This window comes from Dromaius novaehollandiae, chromosome W (genome assembly GCF_036370855.1).
Source record: "Dromaius novaehollandiae isolate bDroNov1 chromosome W, bDroNov1.hap1, whole genome shotgun sequence".
Classification (NCBI taxonomy): domain Eukaryota; kingdom Metazoa; phylum Chordata; class Aves; order Casuariiformes; family Dromaiidae; genus Dromaius; species Dromaius novaehollandiae.
In genome coordinates, this window is record NC_088130.1 from 67,342,473 (window position 1) to 67,355,932 (window position 13,460).

Sequence of the window (13,460 nt, forward strand, 5' to 3'; positions counted from 1 at the left end):
CTGAGGATTACTCCTCCACACCTGTAAGCTTATGGGAGGCATATATATACAAAACAAACCATACCACAAAAAACAGAAACCTGTTCTTCTGAAGCTTTGCAAAAATAGTTATCTGTATTAGTGCCACACTCTTTCCACTCACCTGGAAATACAGATTTCTCTGACCTGCTGAGGTGTTAAAGCAAAGATAAAAAACTTCTCTTGGAACCTCTGAATACTGCTCTGTACTGAAAAAGAAAGAAAAAAAGAAGTTTAACCATAGTGATTGAAGTCATTGATTAACACAGGATTCACAACTGAGATCTCCTGGAATAAGGCACACATCGTTTATGACTGTAATCAACTTCTTGTTGCACCGCCTGTAATGGTCAACAGGAAAGCCATGGTACAAATCATTCATTCAACTACATTCAGATGGCTTAATATCACATTACACTTTGGTACTAAGAAGCTTGGCAAGCTGCATTGTAATCCTCAGAGGGAGGAAGGATAAGCTGAAGCTTCTCAGAATTCTCACACATCAGAAGAACGTGAGACACAAAATACAACACTGGATACCTGAGGCAGGGGAGGGAAAAAAAAAAAAAAAGGAAAGCATAACAGACAAGATGTTGACAACTATTTTAAGATTCTAAGAGGAGAATGTGCATAAGAGGTTATTAATGGACAGCTGGAAATTATTTAATTCAAAAACAGCTAAAAGTAACTATGCCTTTGGGGAGGAAGGGAGGGAACGATCCCCAGTGCTAGAGAAAGCAGCTGCACTACATGTCTGGGAATACCCTTTACTAGCCTTTGGGGGAGGGGAGGAAGGGACACACAAACACCACAGCTTTAATATCAGAATCCTACTTGGCCATTAGTGAGGGGAAGCAATAACGTTTTGCTATTAAGGATTCACAATATATACCCATTCCTTCTCTACTTCTGGATGTGAAAAGTTAGAAATTTTAACCTGAAATAAAACCAGCTTGTGCTTGTTCAACAGTTTAAAGTATCCAACCAGGAGGACAAACATAAAGACAGTATAATTAAACCATTTGGAAAAGCTGTCATGGTACACTTCAACGTCCAGAGAAAAGAGCCTCTATCCAAAACACACACAAAAGAACAAAAACATGCAACAGAATCCAGGTGAAGCACATGCACCACCTTCCTCAAATAATTCAAAGGCACTACACTGTGTTCGCATGCACACCCAGCACATGCAGCATTCTGTATTTCAAAATAATACTCAAGTATGTTTTTAAAAGACCACAAAAGTGTTTTCTCTTATTGAATTGAGGAGGAGTTAAAGCAGAAATCCACATCTACATCCCCTCTTACGTTATCATACTAGTATAAGAATGTGGATGCTGAGTCTTCTTAAAGGGTCACAGTGATGCAGGCTATACTCCCACCTCTCTGACCTATTCTGTCTATTTGCTTTCTAAATCCTTAATTCTCAAATACAGAATGAATGAGTTTTGTGCTTCTCAATCCCCCAAGTCTACTAACTGGAACCACGCACAATTCATGATCTACCTAAAATATTAAACAAAGAAAGTATCTTCTCCAAATTTGCTCATGAATCCCTGTTAGAGTGATTTTCAGCTAATGCTCATAAATTTTTTCCCCAACATCAGAAGAGCCTATTACTCACACATCAACCTATTCTTCCCATCTCATTTTCCCATTCTTCTTCAGACACAAACCTGAGCTGTAGCTCCAGCCATCTTCAGAAACTCTGTTCTGGAAGGGGGCATAATTCTGATTTGGGAGTTTGAAGGCAAGCAAGTACTCAGTTAAGATCATCCCTCCCCCCCGACCCTGCCAACTCATTTCCAAAGAGAACCCAAAATGATACAGAACCAGATGATCCCCTCTTGTGAGGATTGGACAACATGCAATGAAGAATCTATGGTTTTCAAGTGAAAAAGAGGAATTCACATGCAGCCCTAACTACAACTCAGTGACCCTCCCAAGGAAGCATTCTCCTTTCAGAAACAGGAGGATTTCCCACAGTGGAAGAAGCCAGCTGTTAAGAAAAATCTTCAACATGTTACTGCCATCTCTAGGTTTCATTGAGCAGAAAATGGAAGTTAATCACACTGCAGAAATACAATGCAGAACACACGCCGCTTTCAACTTTTCCACCCAAAATATTTCAGTTGAAATACTAACTTTTTTCAAATTTGAAAAGCAGGATTTAAACAGGACATTGGTGCACCAGATTCTCTCGAAACGCCATGGTAGTATTACCATAGAGGTGTCCAATACCAAACCAGCTATTGTACTAATGCATATATTTTTTTTGATATTAAATGCTTCAGTCTCATCAAACAGGGTGTCACAATATGTAAACAGAAGTGACAACAAGCATTACAAGTAACAATTGCTACTTCAGAGGCTGGAGGGTGACTATCAGCAGACGCCTTCCCTGAGGTACAAGTCACAACCTTGAAGACACTATTATTGCTTACGAAACTAAATTTTTTTAGAGGATGCAAACAGCTGACAAAAAGCTGAAAGTGTTTCTATTGAGGGAAAAAAAAAGTGCATCTACACCAAGGCAAAAATTTGAAGACGACAAGATTTAGCAAAATGGCACTGATGCCTGCTTTTGCTATTTAGTATTTAATACAAGACTCCCCTTGTTATCTGCAGCGCCCAGCTACACTACTCACTTTAGATCACTGCCATTTGATTTTACACCCTAATTCAAAGCCTGTGCACCAAATCTCCATCTGTGTGCACAGCTGCATGCTACAAAACTGCAAATAAGGTATCCCTCTACTGCAGTAGTACAGAAATTAAGAAAACTTCATGAAGATTTTAGCTTCAAAAACAATACCTAATTGAAATGTGTATTTCTACAATCTTGAAGCAGGTTCTCTTCTACAGGACATCCAAAAAGTTATTATACAGACTGAAACACAGGTTTGCACCTGGCTGAAGTCATAGCTCCCAGGCAGAAGTCTTACAGGGTTCAGATTCCAGTATCTATTCAAAAGCTGTTAATGAATTAAAAAAAAAAAAAGGGAGGAAGTTATCACTTCCATGCTGAATCATTTGTGCATAAAAACTGTTTTAGACTGGGTTACTGCAAACCAGACCATGATATGTAAGTAGACTGTACTTGCATCTTGCTGAAAAGAATTTTCTTCATCATTTGCCAACTGAAGACAAGTTATGCTGAAGTCTTAAATGGAGGTGCTTTTCACACTGCTGAGCAGCAAGCTATTATTTACAATCAGCTGAAATTACTAAATCATTATGGAACATTTCTACCCTATACACAGGGTAAGACAGGTTGAATTTCAAGATAGAAGACAACCTATTTCCAAATAATTCAAATGCCTTTCTCTTTTGAACATATTGAGAAAGCTAACCAAGATTAAGTTATTTGGAACACACAAAGATCTACTCTGCCATGCCATGCTGATTAAAATGTAAAAACAGATAGGCTGAGAATCCATCACTAAACTGGGTATAAAAAAGCTGAACATTTGCTATACAGTCAAAGCATGTATTTCAGTGCAATATGCCAAAATCTGCAAAAAATGCTGCAGTGAGATAGATGCAAACTAACAAACCAGCTGACTTGTTTTTCTGACACTGTAGCAACTTATTAGTGAACCCCAAATCCACTTGCTGATGGCCCTGACAAGTGTGCTCATTTGTACCAGTCAGATACCTCAGGTCCAAGTCTTCCAGACAGATGCAATTTCTCTAATATTCAAAAGACAAAGAAACTTACATTTATCTTCAATTACGTATTTGGAGAAGAGAACACTGCTCGCTGCAGTGTGGCTTGACAATATTGGGGGGAGGAGGAGGAGAAGAGGATAAGCACAGAGATGAGAAGAGAAGGAAGTTTCCACTTTTACCATCAGCAGAAAGCACTTCATTAAGCCTGGACTTAGGTGTTGCTTAAGTCAACACTATTTCACTATTTCACAAATTAAGCAACGTGCAGAACTACTAAACACTTACCTAGGCTTGTAGGTTTGATAAGCACATCAAGCACATCGTAAAAAGGTAGGCTTTTCAGTTGAACATCAGGATGAACAGGTGGAATCGGAGGGGATGGCTGCTGCATCTCAAAGTGCGGCTTAGTGTCTTGGAGGAGCACTGAACTGACAGGAGACGAGGGAGACTGAGGCGTGACCGATGTAGATGGGAGCGGGTGAATTCCAGCAACAGCTAAGTCAGGCTCTACAGGAGAGGAACTACTGTCCAAATTGAAAACTGCAGGTTTTATGGCCGACAAGTCCGAAAGTCCTTCAATTGTCCTTGGGTACCGACGCCTATAGAGTTCTCGGATTTTTATCTGAACTGCCGGGCTGCAGCCACTCTTCAGTAAGTGCAGTGCCCTCATCAGGAGGTCATGCTTCCGCCCGCTTTTATTACGTCCAGCAAAGCCCAACAACACTTGTAGTTCAGAAACACGAAAACTTGATACCATATTCTAGAAAGAAAATGGACATAAGCATAGGTGAACCAAGAGTACACTAAGTGAGCCTTTCCAAGGACCATACCAAAGTATATGAACTTCCATCATTCTAGTTTCACATTTATCATCTTAGACACATACTGCTTACATCCTTACCAACAAAATAAATATTTAAGACTGACGCGTCCGGGAAGAAGCTTGAGGTTGGTTGGATCATCTCAAAAGACTTCCAGTTCCCTCACAAACAATTAAGACAAAAAGCCATGCAGTGATATCTTGGGTTCAGAGGAAGCCAGAAGTATAAGCTCTGTCTCACTTGAAGCACCAAATCAGATGAATGTTTAACCATTATTATCACCTATCTTCCAACATGCTTTAAGGAAAAAAGTATTTAAGTTCTATACAGTTGATTTTGAAGCATCTTTTATTTGGGGCAGCATTTTAAACATGTACATGATCAGACAGGCATATCAGCTTTCACTCTTGAGGGAATGGCATAGCAAGATGGACATTTTAATAAAAGTCACAGCATTTCACAGTAAACTGTTTAACCACCATAACTGATCTTCTAGACTATGACAGAAGACTTCCTGACTGTTCTTTTAATATCATGTTTGGTACCTTGGGATACTGAAGGATCTCCTCAAAGAAAATAACCAAGCAAACAGTACACTTATCACTTTAGAAAAGCAAAAACCCTACTACAAACTCCTAACTTGGCACAAGCCCCTAAGCTTCCATTTTTGTGAATGAGCTCTATTTTCAGAGAAGTATAAAATTGTCTAATATTCTGCTAAGCAGTTTCCTTTCTACTCGTGTGGGACTCTTCGCAAGTAATAAGAATGCTAAATTGCAAAGATGAAAGACCATCTGACTAACCTAGACTGCTCTACTGTACCAGTTCCAAACTTGAGGACTTGCAAATGAGGGACCTAACAGAAGATACAAAGCAGCAGGAGTCCAGGATCATAAAGTGAATTTTTACAACCAGTTTAAAACAGAATTGTTGACTTAAGTAGTAGCCTGATATAGAATACTCGCAGCTTTGGACATTGATTGCAGAAGGGATATAACTCTCAGAAATGCAGTGTTTTGGGTTTATCTTCCCCAATCCCTACCATGCAGTTATAGAGCCTGCAACTGTGTATTCTAACATAGATCTGCTCTCAAAGATTTTACATGTAACTGATGTTACAGCCATGCAGCAGTCACTAAAAAAGCTCCAAACTCCCCCTGTGTCCCCAGCTGTTTGTTCCCTACTCTCTCCTTAATGTTGAGAGAATCGTTTTTTACAGTAATACCGATCAGGGAACTGAGCCAGATGAAAACTCAGCTTTTGGCACAGCAAGTAGGGGAGTCAGGCTAGTTTTCACAATCCAGCCTGCAAAACACTTGTGCCACATTACAAGAGAGCAGGAGCAAGTGACCAGCCCTGCCCTATCAAGGGCCACACTAATTTATACAGATTAAAGTGATTATCTAAAATCCTCGGGTACTATTTTCATCATCCATATCTTTTTTTTTTTTTTTTTTTGGGGGGGGGGGAATGTCTTATTTTAGGTGTTGATGTTTTAGTTTTTCCCCCCAATATCACCAGATAGTCAATTTGGGTACAGCAATGTTTCTATCGGGAAACAAACTAAGCAGTCTTCAAATTGGTATTCCCTATTTCCCCCACCCACAACATAAACGCACCAAAGATGTAATAGCTGGTAAAAACTGTTATATACAGTGCCTATTCCAAGTGGCTCACCCTAACTTTTGAAGAAAGAGAGGCCAAGGGCAGATGTCATCTTAATTTCAACCCAGCAACTTCTCACAACAGCAAAACAATACAAGCAAAAAAGGAGATGGAGAATGAACAGAAATCTAGAGTTCATTCGCAAGCTGCCGGAAAGGTTTCTTGCCACCCGTTCTTCCCTTGTTACATTTCCTTAGACTCAGCCAAGCACAGTGAAGAAAATTAAACTTCTCAGTAGTCTTTAAAAATAGCCTGAAGTACTATAACAACTTTATAGTCATGCCACATAAGAGAAAGATGTTGTTAATTATAAAAGAGAACACTGATATTAAAGTATTTACTGCGAACTGTTATCTACAGACAGTTGCATAAGCTTGGTAGTAACATCAACTCCTTTGTCTCAGATAGGGAGAGTAAGTCTGATTCTATAATCAAAACACAAATGGATAAAAATAATCCTTTACGTTGAGATTAAGGAAGCAGTACGCCCTGCAACATATTTTCTATTACCCTTACTGCTGCCTTCACTGCATTCCTGCAAGTTAATCAAGGTGAAATGTGCAGTCAATCATGCCTGGAAACAGCTAACATTTTATGTGGAAATTCTACAAACTAGCACTTTGTTACAAGATGGATTTCATTTTATTAGAAGTCACACGCTGACTTCAATATCACAGTCAGCAAGATTTTAAATTGAGTAATGCCTCTATTAAAAATGCTTGGGAGTATAAGAAAATACATTTTTGCCCAGCCACGCAAAAAAATCTTACATGTGCTTTTGAAAGAAGAGTCTTGCAAAAATGAATTTTACTGGAATTAAACAACGGCTTTTGCAACATTTTCCCCCTAAAGCTGATTCTATGTCCCCACTAAGGCAATAATAATTGCTTGTGTGAAAATATGGCAAGTCTGATCTACATAACTTAGCTCATCATTTCATTTACGGGTATACCAAAGTGGACACATCATAATCAATAAGGTTTTATGAACACATAACAGTTGCTCCTAAGCATATATAATCATGGTACAAAGCAGATTACTTCAAATAAACCTCACCAAATCATTTTCTTCTGGGGTTCTACTGGAATTGCAGAAGATTGCAGCCAACCTATTAGCATGTTTTTCACACCACTGAATCAAGATGAGGCATTCAAGTTGTCATGTAAATGCCATCAATTTTCTCTTAAGTTCTTCACAGATACACATTCCAATAAAAGTTTTTCCAACACAGAAGGCCAAAGCTACTTTATTTTTACTGTTTCTCCATAAACACAAAATAGTTAGACTGAGCCTTAAGAAAGGAAATTAGTCCTGATATGTCAAGTACTTTGATACTCCAAAAAACTTTCCCCTAACCTCAAAATGCATTCTTGAAGGTCATAAGAAGTTTCAGTTTTTTGTTTTTTTTTTTTTAAATTGTAACAACCACGACTCATAAGCAGAAATATTGTTTCAGAGCAGTAAGCTGTAGGTGCATCTAGAAGTGCACCCATTTAATAGGGATGGCGTTAGGGAACCCAGGAAATGCTGATACTCCACCAAAATTAATGGAAGGCATGCTTCAGAGCAGGAGAAGGGATCAAGCCATTTCTAAACAAGAGACACATGATTCTCCACACTCCCCTGCTATTTAACACTGTTATTGTACTTACATGCACATTTGGATGAAAGGTAGCCAAGAACGTCTGTTAAATTCCTGACATGTGTCTACCGTAGTCAAGGACAATGAATATAGCTTCTGGGGCAACCTTAACTACGTAAGTCACAAACCCTACGCTTGAAGCCACAGATGCAATCCAAACCAACTCAAAAGCTCTAGTTGGTCTCCACCAAACAGTCCTGCTCCACCATTTTCTTTCTGAAAAGTCTGAAGATTATATAGGGAAGGAAGACACTAAGGATCAAACCTACAAGCCTCCGCTCCCAACTTTGAGCCCTTTTCCCAGCCACTCATTAACAGAGAGCAGCTCACTTTTGACAAGTTTTGCAGCAAATTAGCATGCATACTGTTTCAGGTGCGTTACAAATGCAAGATATTTGTAAGAAAGAGCAACTCATGTCTTGAGGTGGTTGAAAATGACCTCTATGCTAACCCTAAATATAAATGCAAACATATTCTGTAAACTGAGGTAGTAGAAATATAAAGCTGGAAGTTCTGGGAAAGAATGAAGATGCCTCTGGTAAAATCTGCATTAGCAAGTAGCAAAGTAAGTAGTAAGAGCAGCTCTGAAGGCCAAAACAGTGCAGAGACAGCAGGAACATCAGGTCCTCAGTATTATGGGGATTTCACTTTGTATTAACTCTAGTCTGCTACCTAAGTTAGGTATTAGATTCTTCAAAGTTGCATGCACCTAACACCACGATATAAATCCTAAATCAAACACTTACGTTCAATTGAAAGAAGTCCCTCAAAATAAAGCTTGATCCATTTCATTACACTCTGCCCCCCTTTTTTTTTTTTTTTAAAAAAAAAAAAAAAAAAAATCACATCTCATGCCTCTCCCTACCACAGTATCACAGTTTGAGCACTAATTGCTAATTATTCTCAATACATGGATATTTTAAGGTTTGATCTCTGGCTTGATTAGGTTACTGCGCATTTAGGAAGCACAGGAGAATGAAGCATAGATGCAAGATAACCTCTAATAAAATACTGTTAATAACTTACCTTTTTAACTAGGCTGAGTATGTTAATTGCAACCTAAAGATCACTACATCACCAACGCAGAAATTCCTTGCGTCTAGTCTGTCCATTACATTCTACCATTTTAAGTTCACCCCAGATTAACACATGGGGTTCAAGCGAGAAGTTAAACTCCCATACCAGCTGGCACAGATAATATTATTAACATGAGTACAAAAAAAAGGTGTTTGGCAATACAGCTTTAAATGGACACATGCAAATAGCTCCCAGCGTTTTCTTCTCTACCAACCATTTAGAACCCAAGCTTTAAAATACATGCTTATATCCGCAACATGTTATAACCACAGATTTAAATGTTATTGTTGAGAAGACTATGTCAAATAGGACATGCACCTATAAGGATTTGCTCTTTGGCATATTATCACCATCATCTCTCTCATTCCTCAGTTGTAACACAGCACCTTCACTGTATTCCCAGCATACCGGACAGCACTAGGCACAGCTTCACCTGGCCAAGAAGGCAAACACCGTCCACCCAGACTGGCAGAATAAAGCCAGAGCAGCGACAAGACACCGATTCTGTTAGGAAAGAGAGATCTAATACATGCAAGACTGACCTCTGATTTTATATTTCAATATGGTATCTGAACCATACTACTCACCAATTTTTGACTGTAGAACTTCAGTACTGGACGTGCAAGAGGAAAAACTAAAAGTATGGGACATATTTTCAGTATTTCTAAACCCTCATTTTCCGCTACTTTTGTTAAATTCTCCATCTCCCCATAGGATATATAGGCACACTTCCGTCTCTTCTAAAATATCTTTTTCTAAATGGCTGTGAAATTACCAATAGCGTCACACAAATCAGTTCTGGCACAGGCATAATTGTTTGCCTATAAAGAGTTTATTTTCCATACTACATCACTACACCATAATACATTACTTAAAATTACTTCAAAAACCTTTGTCTTCTGAACTAGAGATCAGCAGCCTGTCAAGGATAGCATGCAGACTGTCCTGTTCTCTACCAAATCAGAGTCAGGACACCAGCAGAAACTCAGGATGAGAGAGAATCTTCTGGCTCCAAGCAGAATACAACCACATCACCTTATTTACAAGGTTTTACTTAGATTCAAACCATAGCTTCAAGCATATCTTGGCAAATTAAGAATTTGGTAGAAGTTGTAATCATTTTCTCACAGACAGCTGTCAAAACGAGCTGTAGTTCCCAGTTCCTGGGCATTATATTCTGTTCAAAAAAATCTGTCCACATGCCATCTTTGGCCTCCAGGCTGCTGACCTCTGTTCCAAGTCCATCTTTACCTACATAATCCCTTTGGCATTCATAGGGCTACTCCTGAGCAAAGATTATGGAAAAGGTATGAGCCATGTTTAGAAACAACCGTGAACAGCTGGTCTGGAAATTATATTTCTAAACTAAAAAAATAAAGTGAAAGAAGTGGCACTCACCATGTCATCTCACCATCAACTCCTTAATACTCCACAAACCAATAACTTATAGCATTTAAACTACTAATTAATAGAGGCTTTATCTGAAGTAGCCTCTCCCTCTTCCAAGCTTAAGGTCTTTAAGGGTAAGCCTTACCTTGGACTTTTTTTCCACAATACCTTGAAAAGAAGTGACTATGGTTACAACTATTTCTGAATCTTTAAGTAAATATTCACAAAAGGCACAATGTAACAACAGGTTCTCATGAATCTCTTGGTTTTCCTTCACACAGCCTTCTTACAGCTACAACCCTTTGAGTCATGGCTCCACAGAATTTTTAAAGATCCAAATGATGGCAGGGGGGGCACTAACTAATATTAAAATGATGTTTCAGCTTGAGAATAGAAACATGCTGCCCCTGCGAGCTTCTCTCAAAAACAGGATTTAAGACACAACTCTGAGTCTCTAACAGCTTACTAAAAGAAATTCAACTCTCCAAACTGCCCTAGTGTCCTTTTATAAGGCAAGTAGAGATCAGATATTACAGGAAGCTGCAATCAACATGAGAGCAGCAAACAGTACTGCCATAAAAAAATCCTGTAGGTTAATCTATAAAGCAGCAGTTTAAGATTGCTCCTGAAGGTCAATTCATGGAAGATGAGGATAAGAAGGAAAAAAAAATCCCACCAAAAAAAAAGAAAAAAAAAGAACCCACACCACTGTTTGGCCAAAAGCAGGAAGACATTGTCAGAAATAAAACAAACAAGTTGAGTATCTGCTAGATATACCCGCCCCCTTTCCCAAAGATTTATCAGCAGTAGTAAAGGCCTTGAAGACAAAAGGCAGTCTTCTACATTTTCTTCCAAAAAATATCCAGAGGTTTCCCAAAATGGACCACGAATTACTATCAGCTGTGTGCTGAGCAGACATTTAGACAAGCTCCAGACTAGTGGATTCCTTTCACAGGCACTCCGGTTTAGAGATAAGATGAATGGAAACATCAAAAGAGGTTTCTTCAGACTGGTATTTAACTTCCAATACCCTATAATCTCCAGCGAAGAAAGGGTAGTCCTGCAGCTGGCCTGAAACCCAGTTCCTTTTTCCTTCCATACTGCCTGTGTTACTTTTGGCAAGCAACTCAGGTGCGTATCTACATTTCAAAGGTACTTAGACACCCGGGTCCCAATAAGAGTCTATCAATGCTCTTACACATCTAGGTAAGCGAGCACAGTGCTTCAGAAGAAGCAAATCATGTCTCTGGTTCAAGTGCCCAGAAGAGGTGCTACATAAATGAGTAACCTCCTCTACAAACACTGGGGTTTTAGCCACCAATGTAGCTACACAAGTTTGAAAGATGTTGGAGAGAGAGCTAGAAATGAGTCAGGACAGCAAATGAGAAAATAAGTAAACACAAACAAGAATGTTTAAAAAAAATATTTTTACAGCTTAAGGCTTCAGAAGTGTTGCTCTATTTCCCCCTCCCACCCCCCTTCCAAAATTAAGATGGGGGGAAGGCAACACAGTAATAACAGTCTGACAGAAACAACTGAGCTCCTCACTGACACCACAGTCGCTTCAACCAAAGCGGTGTTAGTCCTGGAAGAAGCCTTAAAGCCTCAGTAAAGGAAATTCTCCGGTGATTGCAGCATATTTCCTACTGCTGGTCAGACTGCTACAAGCCAGGTCAGCCATCAGACCTCTCTCTCCACTAAAACCTATCTCACACTGGTTCATATTTAATGGGATTTTTTTTTTCCTCCTCCCCCCCCTCCATTTTGTATAAAAGCCTAGGCAGGGGGGAGGACTTCAGCGTTCACGGTGCATTCAATAGGCAGCACTCTGGCAGGCGCGGATGCTACCTAAGGACATACATTCTCCTAACAAAGATACTAACAGATCCTTCAAGAAATGGAAAGGCCTTTGAGTGGAGATTATATACATATCCGTGTGTGTATGTATGTGTATATATATATATATATAAAATAGAAATACACAGAACAGACGATGCAGTTAGCTGTTCTCGCACACACCTTAAGATATCCAAGGCCCCCCCCCCCCCCCCCTTCAGAAATCTGCCAGGGAAAGTCCACAAGCCGGACACAAAAGGCGTCCGACCAAAGACGGCCGAACAGGTCTGCAAAGAAATACCACAGTTCGCGCTCGAGAAGGGCATCTTTCGCCATCAGAAAACGGTTAATGAATAAAAAAGGCGGCGAGGAGCTGGGCAGTGCCCGCGGGCGGGCCGCACGCCGCCTCGCCGGGCACAGGCTGCCGCAGGCGGCTTCCCCCGCAGCTCGGGCCGCAACCGCCAAGCTGACTTTTAAGATGTCGGAAAAGGAAAAAATTGTATTAAATTAAAAAAATTAACGTGGAAATGGAAACCGGGCGCGCCCTCCCCCCCCGGCAGAGCCCAGCCGGGACCCCCGGGGCGAGGCGGGGAGCGCCCCGCCGCCCCGCATCCGCCGCCGGCCGAGGCCGCGCTAACGGCGGCGCCGCTCCCGCCCGCCCGCGGGAAGGCGAAGGCGGCCGCGGCGCCCCGCGTTGGTTCCGGCGGGCCGTTACGGGCTGCCGCCGCGGCCGCCCCGGCGCCGCAGGGGATGCGCGGCGGCGGCTGCCCGCGCCCCGCAGGAAGGGCCGGCGGCGGGAAGGGCCGGGCGACATCTTGGCCGCGCGCTTCGCCCGCCGCCTCGCGCCCTCCTCACCCGCAGCTCCTCGAAATCCGCCATTTTCTACCCGCTGCTGCTGCCGCCGCCGCCGCCGTCGCCGGGCCCCGCCGCGGCCGCCACCATCGTGCACCCTGTGCGCGCCCCCGGCACGTGACGGCGGAGGGCGGCGCCGGCGGCGACGGGGGGGGGGGGGAGGGGGGGAGCGCGGCCCGGTCCGCCCGGCTCCGCGGGGGGCGCCCGCGCCGCCGCCTCGCCGCCCTGTGAGGGGGCCGCGCGCGACGCCACTGAAACAGCAATAAATAAAAAACTAGACGAACAAAAAACCGCCGTAAGAAGCGGGCTGAGCTCCTGCGAGTCCCCCCCCCCGGCCCCAGGGAGGCCGCTGGGCTTTCGGCACCCCGCGGCAGCCGCGTGTTCCCCCCCCCCCAAACGGTTACACGCCTCCCCCCCCCCCCCAAAAAAAAATCACGATTGGGGGCATTTTTAGGTGCCCTTTAGCAACGAAGGGTCAGTCCAGTGTC

At 41.9% G+C, this 13,460-nt stretch overlaps 1 protein-coding gene across 10 annotated transcripts in view; it reads right to left on the minus strand.

Annotated features, from left to right (window-relative positions):
* LOC112994495 (E3 SUMO-protein ligase PIAS2) overlaps window positions 1–13,131 on the minus strand; it is a 32,125-nt gene extending 18,994 nt beyond the window's left edge. For all 10 annotated transcript variants that reach the window (XR_010385699.1, XR_010385697.1, XR_010385698.1 and 7 more), the window contains exons 1-3: window positions 12,976–13,131; window positions 3,976–4,450; window positions 143–227 (exon numbers count right to left, since the gene is read on the minus strand). Coding sequence is in view for 7 of the 10 variants with exons in the window: in XM_064500363.1 (XP_064356433.1) it covers window positions 143–227; window positions 3,976–4,450; window positions 12,976–12,999 (584 nt within the window). In the remaining 3 variants the exon portion in view is untranslated. The remainder of the gene's footprint in view (window positions 1–142; window positions 228–3,975; window positions 4,451–12,975) is intronic.
* Window positions 13,132–13,460: the final 329 nt, after the last annotated feature.